This window comes from Vicugna pacos, chromosome 35 (assembly GCF_048564905.1).
Source record: "Vicugna pacos chromosome 35, VicPac4, whole genome shotgun sequence".
Taxonomy (NCBI): domain Eukaryota; kingdom Metazoa; phylum Chordata; class Mammalia; order Artiodactyla; family Camelidae; genus Vicugna; species Vicugna pacos.
In genome coordinates, this window is record NC_133021.1 from 27241548 (window position 1) to 27254039 (window position 12492).

Below are 12492 nucleotides of genomic sequence, written 5' to 3' on the forward strand. Positions count from 1 at the left end.
AGAGTTCAATATCCCAGCCCCTCTGTGACTTGGTTACGTGTTTTATCCTTTCTAAGAATTTAGCATCTTCTACATCACGATGTTTAAAAAGGATTAAATGAGATAACATATGCAAATCTCTTACAGTTTCTGACTCTGAGGGAAACTCAGAACAGATGTTATTTCTCTTCCTCTAAATCCCTCTGAAATGTCTCCTTATTTTGTTTCGAAAAAAAATCCTTTTGTTTGGATTTTCATGAATGGAAAAGAAGAACAACTTTTCAACATCCATCCATGAACCTTTATAAAAACCGTACACAGTAAAGTAGGCACCCTCATTCCAGTGGTTACACAGAAAAATGTTTTTAACTTACAGCACCCACCACATAACTTATAAGTCACTCCTCACTGATTCCTGGCTCCTGAGTGATGTTTCTCTGCTCCCCTGCTCCCCTTTTCCTTTTATTCTTGGGTACTTATCAACTTTCAACCAACTACGGAGTTTTCATTTCTGATGCCTAATACAAATTTTCCAGCCGCCCTCTGCTACAGTGGCAGCCATATGACAGCAGAGGTCACTTTCTGATTCATTCAACATGTGTTCCAAATACTCAGAACAGTGGCTAGCCAAAAAAATAGGCTCAACAACTATGGGTTGAATGAATAAACGATTGGAAAAACATTTTTTTTCACCATGTCAATGTATATCATTTTATTTATGTGTCACACGCCTGTAGAAGAAACTTCCATTTTGTCACATGTATTTTTTAAGCGGTGGCTGAAGCATCACACAAATCACAGATGTCTCACTTTGACCCTCTTCTCCAACTGTAACGTGATGATGTGATGATTAGCAGTAATATGTTAGCAATTAACTCCCCCAAAGGCCATTTTAAACAGAAATCTGCTCTGAACTGGCGCCATAACAAATTCCAATTGTTTTTCTAAGGATCAGATACTGGAGGTATATATTTACAAATCATACACTTTGTACGACTGTATTTACAAATCTCATAATTTGACTATCATGAACAGGAGGTATGTATTTACAAATCATATACTTTGTCTATCATTTGAAAGTCTAGTGACAAGATTATTTTTATTATGGTTTCCATGTCTTCACTTCTACCTTGTGTTCAAATCCCGTGGTGTTTTCTGCATATCCAGTTCTTATTTCACGCTAGATGTCATACTGCCAGGGCTTTTCCATTTGATTTTAACCACATTCATATTTTGCAGGAACTATTTTTTAAAACATCTTTACTTTGGGAACTTTCAAATTTATACAAAAGTACTAGAAATGGTATAATGAAATCTCCCGTACCCAAGAACCAGCTTCAATAATTTCAACCTATGGTCATTCTTGTTTCTTCTATATTACCATCCACATCTTCAATACCACTATACTGTTTGAAAGTAACCTCGGATACCAAATTATAGCATCTTACATACGTCAGTATGTATTTCCACAAGATTAGGACTCCTTTGTTCATAACTATGATATTATACATAAAGATTAACTATACTTCCTAGCTATAATTCAATATTTAGTCAAGTGAAAACATTTTATATCTATGTTAATAGGAATATAAATATATTCATTGGTATATATGTGTGTATATATAGGGATATATATATATATATATTTATATATTCCCAACTTTTATGTAATGCAGCACAGAGAAATGGTTCTACCCCTAGCATGCTGCAGCGAATGGAGGACCATTGCTGCCTGCTTTCAAATCAAAGCCTTTCATGTGTGCATCTGTGTGACTGGCAGCTTCCATCCTAAGCATGTGACAAGTTGGATGAGACGGGGACTCAAAAAGCTCAACAGTAAACAAACACAGCCACACGTTCCCAAAGAGCCATGAGAACGTGCAACACTTGTCCACCACACTGACTCATCTATTTCCTCCAAGGATAACTGTCTCTTTTCATGTCCTCATCTTTCTTTTTCATAGCACTGGCTGTCTTTAAATACCTGGTGATTCTTAGTTATCCATTTCAACTTTTGAATGAAAGCCTTTGTTGCTTGGTATAGATAACAGGAGAGAATTTCTACTGCTGTTAGACAGAAATGTTTTCCTCACCGAGCTGCCCTCTGATCGGAAGAATGAAGAGCAGGTGCCGGACAGGTGGGCTGGCCGTGTAGACACACAGACACCCCTGCGGGGAGTGGTTCTCAATCTCGAATACATGTTGGAATCTTATGCAAAGTGCTTTAGGCCCAGGCCACAACGACGACCAATTAAAGCAGAATCTCTGTGGGTGGATCCAGATGTAAGTATTTGGTTTAAACTCTCCAGGCGATTCTCACATTCAGCCAAGACTGAGAACCACTGTCGTTGGTTGTGAGGCCAAGGAGTCGGCAGGCAGACGAACTGCAATGCTGCAATTTTTTTATTCCTGGTTGGAGTTTTCCTTTCTGTATTTCCCCCTGCAAGCCCATGGCATTGATCCTGTGCAACCCCAAATACGACTCTGCTTCCTTTTCAGGTTATTATCTCATGATAATCCTCCCCCAGGCAGATGTCCAGCTTTCTTTAGATAACAGTTCTGTGATTTTATCCTGTGAGAAAAAGCTATTTCTGTGAGCAGTTGCACTTGGAAGCAGTGGTCCTGGGAGGGAAATACAAGGTGTGGAGCCAAGTTCCTATCCCCCCCCCACCTCCCATCAGGTGTTCCAAGTGCTGTTTCTCAGTGAGTTCTCAGAAGAATTTTTCACGACCTCTCCTGGTACTTACACTAGTCTGCTTGGGCTGCCGCAGCGAAACACCGCAGGCGGGGGCTTAGCCCGCAGCCAGTTATCCCCTCACAGATCGAGAGGCTCAGCGTCCAAACCGGAGGCGCTGGCAGGGCTGCCTTCTCCTGAGGCCACTCTCCGTGGCTCGTAGATGCCGCCCCCTCTGTGGGTTCTCACGGGGCCTTTCCGCTGCATAGGTAGGTGCCTCCCTCGTGTCTCTTCCTCTTTTTACAAGGACACCAATTCTATGGGAGTTAGTCACCAAATTCATGGCATCACTTAACTTTAACCACCTCTTTAAAGGCCCTGTCTCCAAACGCAGTCACACTGGGGGTTAGGGCTTCAACATCTGAATTTGATGGGGACACAATTCTGTCTGAGACAGTAGTTCTTTTGCGTGTGTGTGTGTGTGTGTATGTATATATACCCACATATGTACAAATAAAAGTGTAGTCAGTTTACAATGCTGAGTCAGTTTCTGGTGTGCAGCACACTGCTTCAGCCACACAGGAACATACATTCATTTCCATATTCTTTTCCACCATAAGTTACTACAGGGTATCAAATATAGTTTCCTGAGCTGTACAGTATGAACTTATTATTTACCTACTTTATTACCTTTATCAGTTAATATCTGCAAATTTCTAACTCCCAATTTATCCCCTCTCACCCTCCCGCCCCCTGGTAACCACAAGTTTGTTCTCTATGTCTGAGAGTCTGTTTCTGTTTTGCAAATAAGTTCATTTGTCCTTTTTTTTTTTTAGATTCAACATATAAGTGATATCATATGGTATTTTTTCTTCTTCTTTCTGGCTTATTTCACTTAGAATGATGATCTCCAGGTCCATCCATATTGATGCAAATGGCATTTTGTTTTTTAATGGCTAAGTAGTATTCCATTGCATAAATATACCACAACTTCTTTATCCAGTCATCTGTCATTGGACATTTAGGCTGTTTCCATGTCTTGGCTATTGTAAATAGTGCTGCTATGGACATTGGGGTGCATGCATCTTTCTGAATTAAGGTTCCCTCTGGATATACGCCCAGGAGTGGGATTGCTGAATCGTATGGTAAGTCTATTTTCAGTCTTTTGAGGAATCTCCATACTGTTTCAGGACAGCACTTTTGACTTTAATCTCGGAATATCTGTGTAGCTTCCTTGGGAAGATGGATAGTGAACCATGCTTCCCTGGACTGAGATTTCTCCAGTCATTCTGATTCCACCCGCTTTTTTATTCCCTTCTGGAATACCTCAAAAATTTCTGGTCCAAAGACTGGAATTTTTAAAAATGTGTCACAGTACTGACTGTATCCCACCTGCACAGGTGTGTACATGTGCCTGAGTATGTGTGTGAATAACATGACAGTGCGTGATCTGACAAACGTGAGCGAGGCTGACTTTTACATGTAACACCAGAGCCCTGACCAAAACTCAGCCCTCCTGAGTCTGTCAGAGACCACGGCAAGATGATGAGATATGACCTAGAAGGAAACAGTTTCCATGGCCCCCAACACAGAGGTTAAGGAGATTCAAGTAGAGCTGTGTAGAAGGATGAAGCAAACTACAGTGATGCTCTGGGAAAGGGCTTGGATGTGGCTCCAAACCCCAGGGGTTCAGTGCTGGCTTTGCTACTCAGTATATGGGCTGAGAGAAGGCATTTAGATTTTCTTGCTGCTCATCTCTAATGTAAGAATAATAATACCTGTGCTGTCGGCCCAATAGGAAGTACAGTTATCATCTGCCTAGCCTGCAGGGCTCTGTCGACCAAGTACCAAGTACATTCTATTTGTTGAACACTTTAAGGCTTTAAACTGCTATTATACACATCAGAGCATCAGTACCCCTAAGACTGTTGTGGGGTATTTTCTGACCTTGGGCTGTGAGTACATTGCATAACAGGAAGCATGTGGGTTACACCAGGCTGCATATTCCATTCCAGCTACTTTCCCAACATTTACTTAATTCATACATTCAGTCCCCAACACGTTGTGTGTGGTATTTCATAGGCACTGAGGAAATGCGCATTGCAGTAACTAGTCCAAGATATTTGTAATAAATACCGAAGCAGATAGATCCAAATCACATGAGACCTACATGAGTTTCCATCAACTGCTATTCAGTTTTAAACGCTGAAGGGAGCATAAAAATAGCAAAAGATATGATTCTTGCCCTTCCGGAGTTTATAGTCTAATTGTGGAGATGGTTAATTACATTATAACATTAGAAAGAAAGTTATGAGGGAAGGGGGAACAAAAGAGACAGTGGCCTTTTGCATTCTACCTCCATTAATTCAGGTCACGCAAATGTCATTCTTGCCATTAAATCCTGTACATACTGAGTCTAAACACTATTCACGTGCAGACTGGAGAGTGGATTAATGTTTGTAACTTCTCTCTCCAACTTTGGCAATGGCTCCAAAAAGATTCATAAATAGGCCTGTGACGGGCACTGAAAATGACCTCTTCATGTATCTAATTCTTCATCTTGGTAACAAGCAAAAAGGTCCATAAATACAGCTTTAATTAACAGCAAGGTTGTGATGCTTAGAAACAGACTACGGGCTCTTTGAGTCTGTTGGCCTTCTACTAAAGAATTTTGTTTTTCCCAGAGGGTCAACATCAATTAACATCCTTACAATCTATGCAGCAGCACATCGTCTCAGTGATGCCTACATAAGTCCAGGGAGTCGTAGTGGTGTCACTGGGATGACATAATCAGGCTGCTTTGAACAGAGCACCCTGTGAAAATACATTGTGTCGCACAGTGATTAACAGGGAGGGTAATCAAGTATTCTGTCAGAATGAGTTTTCCTTATCCGTGGACAACGCTACTTGTATACCACATTGCATAAATAACCAGATGGGAAACTTTTCATGCAGTCTATAATGAGCTCACACAAGTTACAGAAGTTCAAAAGAGAAAATAAACTCAGCCATTAATAGTCCTTGGTTGTTGCATTAAGAGGTATTGTCATTCTAAGTGAAGTAAGCCAGAAAGAGAAAGACAAATACCGTCTGATATCACTTATATGCGGAATCTAAAAAAAGACAAATAACTTATTTACAAAACAGAAACAGACTCACAGACATAGAAAACAAACTTATGGTTACCAGGAGAAGAAGGCGGTGGGAAGGGATAAACTGGGAGTTAGGGATTTGCAGATACACACTATTATACATAAAATAGATAAACAACAAGGTCCTACTGTCCAGCACAGGGAACTACATTCAACATCTTGGAGTAACCTATTATGAAAAAATACGAAAATGAATGTATGTGTGTATATGCATGACTGAACTACATGCTGTACACCAGAAACTGACACAGCATTGTAAACTGACTGTACTTCAATTTAAACAAATAAAGGATCAGTAGGTCGCTCATGTTGGCCTTGTGGGACAATGCATGGAACCTTCTTACGTCCATTAGTTAAAGAGTTCCATCTTTTCCTAAAGTGAGCCTACAATACGTTGGGTTCCATTAGTAATATTATACAAGCAGACATGCTCGGGAGTTTTCAAATACTGTCCTAAGGAAAGACTGCTGCAGATGTTACCTAAAGAACTCACCCGCATTTGTTATCTAGATGTTAAATATTCGGATCCTACGAGTAAAAATGAATATTTTTCATTTCTCTTAATTTCTCAAGGAAGAGAAACTAGTATTTACCCTCCAGAATTATCTGAAAAGTAGAAAAAAAAACCTTTCATCTACATGTGCATTAATTGTGATGTTTATTATAGTGAAAATGTAAGGAAATAATTCAAGAATTTACCACTAGATAATTTTAGAGGCTATGATATATTCAATTAGAATACTATACTATAATTAAAACTATGTTTTTAAAAATATTTCATGGCATACACTTGTTCACACTATTTCTTTTGTTTGTTTTGTTTTTAATTGAAGTACCATCAGTTATAATGTGTCAAATTTTGGTGTCTAGCACAATGTCCCAGTCATTCATATATATACATATATTCATTTTCATATTCTTTTTCATTAAATGCTATTACAAGATATTGAATATAGTTCCCTGTGCTCTACAGAAGAAAAATTTTTACTCTATTTTTATATATAGTAGGTAACATTTGCAAATCTCAGACTCCCAAATTTATCCCTCCCCACCTCCTTTCCCCAGTAGCCATATGATTGTTTACTATGTCTGCGAGTCTGTTTCTGTTTTGTGGATGGATTCATGGTGTCCTTTTTTGCTTTTTTTTTTTTTTTCCAGATTCCACATATGAGCGAGATCAGATGGTATTTTTCTTTCTCTTTCTGGCTCACTTAGAATGACGATCTCTAGGTCCATCCATCACATTACATTTTTCTAAGTTACTAAATCAAGTAGAAAGTTTCTTTTTATTTAACAATATGTAACATTAAGACAGAATGCAGGACTTACAAATACAAAGCTTAATTAATGGTGTTTGTATTACTCTACTGGAATTACCAGAGAAATTCTCTTTTTTTGGCTTATTTATATTTTTTAAATTATAGAAAAAGATGTATTATTCAGCAATGCAAAATTGATGAAAAAATATTGGAGAAAAAAATAAATATCGAAAGAGTGAAATGCAATAGTTTAGGCTTTTTAAGGAGTAAAACTTACAAATATCCACCACATATTCCACACACATATAATTGTGCCACGATGGTGTATGTTAGAGTTTCTTTTGAGGCGTCATTTCTGGTTTCAATTATTTTCTTTTTGGATTTATACCCCCCGCCCTCCAACTCTATCAGTCCTCCAGGTATTTCACATTCATAAGCAAGGATGTATCTTTTCTCATCCTCTTTTCCATGTTCACATAGTTATTCTGGAAATATCCACATATGGAAGTATACATATGTACAGATAAGGAGGGGTCAGTCATTGCATATTTTAGAAATATTAGATCATACCTCATAGTCATTTTGCAAATTGCTTTACTCCTTTAAGAATATCTTTTGGAAATCCCTACAAATCAGCTGGACTGCACTGAACTCTCTTTTCAGTGGCTGTGTGATACCACACGCTATAGATTTAACCAGTTACACTGGCCTCCAGCCTGTTCCTCTTGGTTCTCAATGGGGCACAGTTTTGGCCCCTTGAGGATAGTTGGCAATTTCTAAAGACATTTTGAGTTGTCCACAGCAGGGGGAGGAGTGCTGCTGGCATTACATGGTAGAGGCCACGGAGACCGCCAGACATCACACAATGCACAGGGCAGCCCCACGACAACCCATGAGATGACACAAAACCTCACCAGTGCCCAGGCTGAGACTCCCACCAGGTACACCTTGATCTCAGGGCATCTGACACTGGCTGTCCCCCACTCCGGGGTATTCTTTCTTCAGTTGTTTGCCTGTATCATTCTCTCACCTCCTTCAAGGTATTTTTGGAATGGCATTTTCACAATGCAGACTATTTTGACCAGCTTACTTAAATTGCATTCCTCCCCCACCAACTCCAAGACACACACCCATCCATTGGCCTTCCCGATCCTCCTCCCTCTATTCTTCCTTTCCCCGCAACCTCTAACAGGCCACATAACTCATTTACTTATTATGTTCATCTACTGTCTTTTTCCTCCTTCTAGCATGCGAACTCCAGTGTGGCAGTGATTTTTCTGTTTTGTTCACTAACGTGTCCTCAGGACCTAGAACGGTGCCTGGCATTTAATAAATTAATAAACAAAGGATTGAATAAATGATTGTATGAATGATGGACATGCATCTTATTTCCCATTTTTTTCAACTACAAACCATGCTGAAGTAAATATCCTTACACATATGAGCTTATGTCTTGGGTATTTCTATATGGCTGTAATGCTTTCCAAAATGGAACATTTCCCATTACCATCAACAAGTATCTCTCCTGTCCCTTCACTCCATCTCTGTCATCAAAAATCCCTCCCCATCTTATTATTCTAATTTGTATTTTCCTGATGAGTTGTGAACTTGACCATCATTTAAGATATTGGTTGATTATTTGAATTTGATCATCTGTGAGTTGGTTATGCAAATCTTTCCTGCTGGTTAAAACTGCCATTTCTAATAAGTCTGTAACAGTTATCTGTATACATCTCCTACTTGTAATATGCAAAGAAAAAAATTTCTAACCTACTATTTGCCTGCTGATTTTGTTTATGAAATTATTGGACCCCAGCTATAATTCTACATCATTAAATATGTATGTCTTTTTTTTTTTTGGTAGCTTTTGGGCTTTTGGAAGTTAGATACTGCCTTTATTTATTTATTTTTAATTGAAATATAGCCAGTTTACAATGTGTTAAACTGGTGTATGTGGTATACAGCATAGTGATTCAGTCACACACATACAAATATCTTCTTTTTTATTATAGGCTATTATAGATATTTCCCTGTGCTATACAGTAAGACCTTGTTGTTTATCTACTTTATATATAGTAAGATACTGCCTTTAAATTGCAAGAGTTTTATTATTTTTATTTGTTACATTTATGTCTTTAATCCATCTGGAATATATGTTTGCATATGAAAGATACAGAAGAAAAACCGGTATTTAATTTCACTTCCTTCCTGGCGAATAACGAGCCATGCCAGCACCATATTTATTAACACATCTTCTTCCCACTGAGTTTCCCTTTGTCATACCCTACATCTTCCTAATTACTCTATCCTGTTCCATTAACCTATAACCTGGTGTATACTAATCTCATTTTTTTAAGGAAAAAAAACTTGATGAAAGGCAGAGGATAGAGAGGTCAAAGGAAATGGGAATATAAAATTTGACACTCAATTATGAAACAGCTTTAAAAACAAGACTAAACCTTCACGCTGTAGCTGAACATGATGATACTTTCAACCCGCCTGGAACATATAAATAATAAAATGATTGCCCTCTTTTCATCAGACAGAAAATGACTGAGTCAATCTTGTATAGTTTTTCTATGAAAAGTTATTTGAATTCCACGTAATCTCGTTCTTTTTCATGGTGCCTATGCTTCCAATGTTTTGAGGACTATTATATTAGGGTTCTCCAGAGAAACAGAATTAATAGTATGTGTACAGATATTGAAAGACTTCTATTATAGGAACTGGCTCATGTGATTGCAGAGGCTAACAAGCCCCAAATGTGTAATGTGGGCCACCATGAAAGTCAACAGGGCAGATGAAGTCCAAAGGCAGTCTGTTAGTGAGTTATTTCTCCCTCAGGGAAGCTGGTCTTTTTTGTTGTATTTAGGTCTTCAACTGATTGGGTGAGGCCCACCCACATTAGGGAGGATAACCTGCTCCAAGTTCACCAACTTGAATGTTAACTTCATCCAAAAAAACACCCTCCAAGTTGACACAAAAATTAAGCATCACAGATATTTAAGATTATTTTTTAATCCTAAGGAAAGCTAGATTTTATCCCTCAGAAAAGTCACCACTAAAAAAGTTATTTTTTATTCGTAACAAAGTTAGATTCCTAAGGGAAAAAAAAAGCGCTGCATTTATCACACAGGACTTCAGGGTAAAAATAAACAAGAATACGAGCTTACTTCTACTCTGACTCTATTAACTGTAAAACCATTTAAGATTATATTAATCTCAAATCACTGGCAGGAAGCAAAACATGTTCAGTTTGCTGATGCTCAGGCCTTCCATCACCACTTACCTTTTGAATCTCTGTCCCTGCACTTCAGCGGGTCTGGAAGGAAACTGGTGGCCAGCTACTGCCCACTGTGGCAGCCCGCCAACTTTTGCCTACAGCACGCATTAATCTGAACACCCTCCACCTGTTCCTGCTCCCACTGGGGACTTTTTTTTTTTTTTGAGTTATAGTCAATTTACAATCTTGTGTCAATCACTGGGGACTTTAAGGTCACCTTTGTGTAGAGCAAATAAAATCTGTGGGTCCCTTAAAATCTGAGTCCTGGATTTCCTTACAATATCAGTTCTAGGTCTACTGAAGAATCCAGGGTTTAAATAGAGGGAACTAACTCTCTTTTCATAAAGCCTGCTGAGCTCCACCCCAACAAAGACATAAGGGAGGCACTCTGACATCCACTCGAATAGTTAAAGCAGGTTCCCAGCCCAGCAGACCACTGGGCCTGGCTACCTCTACTGGATTTACCTGGTGTGTGATCAGAGTCTGGACTCAGTGCTTCAGTAGGAATTCTGCTGCCAATGGCCCAGTCCAAGTCATCTTGAGAGTCTTGAGTAAGACTGCAAACTGTGGTCCAGTTCCCTGAAGTTGTTTCAAAATTGCAGCTTCCTGTTGTGCTTGTATACTGGCCTAAGGAAAGAAAAACATTGATGGCATGTTCTGGAAAGGTATGCCACCCTTGATATTACATTACATTTGTGATGATTTAAATTGGTATTTGCATATTCTATTTACTTAAAAATTTATAGAACCAGGGTATTTGTACTCACTGGAAAGATCAGTTGTACATTGTAGGGTTTTGATTTTTTTTTTTTTAACCACAGGGTCTAGAAGCAGTGCATGAATACTGCCTTTTAGCTAGTAAGGACTCATATGCAGTGACTAATAACATTTCAGATGACAGGTAAAACTGTGCCTACACGTGAACAATGTACATAACATTATGATCACACAGAAAATTCAGGTCAAATAAATCAGTGTCTTCAGTTGCCTGGATGTTTAATTCAGCCCCTCTATTCACTCTAGTGTCTGAACAACATGGACCATTAGAGAGGAAAAGTCATTAACCAAAGAAAAGGCACCTTTGGGAGAGGTTGTAAGCTGCACAGGGCACAAACCCTCTGAGCACACCATATCCACCACACACAGACAACACTTCAGAGCCAGTCACTAAATAATGAAGGAAGATCTCTTCGAAAAGTGTTGATTGATAGGTCATTAAAAAATTAAGCTGTTCGCAATGAGAAAAATTACTAGATAATAACTGAATGTCTGCTATCTAGTCAACGGTGAAATGTGCCCATCATAACACGATGTCTGCTTTCATTTTTCTTGCTTTTTTTTTTTTTTGGCACAGCCGTTATTATTTTTGAGCATCCACTGTGAAAACTGTTATACAGACAGAATGAACGATTGGATGGTTTAATCAGCGTGAATCAACTGAGATTGTCATTGACAATTTCTTTTTTCTTTTTAGAAAAATGAGGCTTGTATTATTTTTAACATTTCTTCTCCAGATGGTTTCTCGTTCGTAACTTTTTCTTGACATAAAACTATTATTAGCATTTATAGAAACTTCGTCAGAGGAAAAACTTGCCGTTAAAATGGATGCCCAACATTTGGCAAACAAAGCTTGAATATGTTTATAGGAGATTTTCTGGATGCCTAAGAGTGTATCTTCATAAAATATCAGCCTTTTGCTTTTCTGGCATGATTGCATCTTGTCCCTAAAAACCAGAATCAGTGTTAATTATGTGCATTTCTTTCCTTCATTCTACGTGACTGTGACCCAGTGAGTTTTTATATGCTTATTTATGGGCTGTATGTATTTCTTTTTATGTTTATCATGCTGGTTTTATGTGATATAAATAGGTTTATATCATGCTTAGACAATACGGATAAAAATAAGGAATCCGGTTCTCCAGGTGTTTAGTTAACACAACTGCAAACATGCAGAATCTTCCAATGCTACATACACGACAGCCATTGTGTGTCCTTTAGAATGATGTCCCGTACAGGTGCTACTGCATTTCTGTGTAGCTGACTCCCTGACACGTACACCCTACAACAATTATTCTACATCTTTTCCGTTCACTGCGACCAGCCTTGTCCCTCCGCTTCCACCTTATTTACTGGATGACTTTATCC

At 38.6% G+C, this 12492-nt stretch overlaps 1 protein-coding gene across 1 annotated transcript in view; it reads right to left on the reverse strand.

The window, feature by feature from the left end:
- Positions 1 to 12492, reverse strand: part of MALRD1 (MAM and LDL receptor class A domain containing 1) — a 355452-nt gene that overhangs the window by 145300 nt on the left and 197660 nt on the right. Inside the window, exon 19 of the mRNA XM_072955135.1 lies at positions 10813 to 10974. Within this exon, the coding sequence (XP_072811236.1) occupies positions 10813 to 10974 (162 nt within the window). The remainder of the gene's footprint in view (positions 1 to 10812; positions 10975 to 12492) is intronic.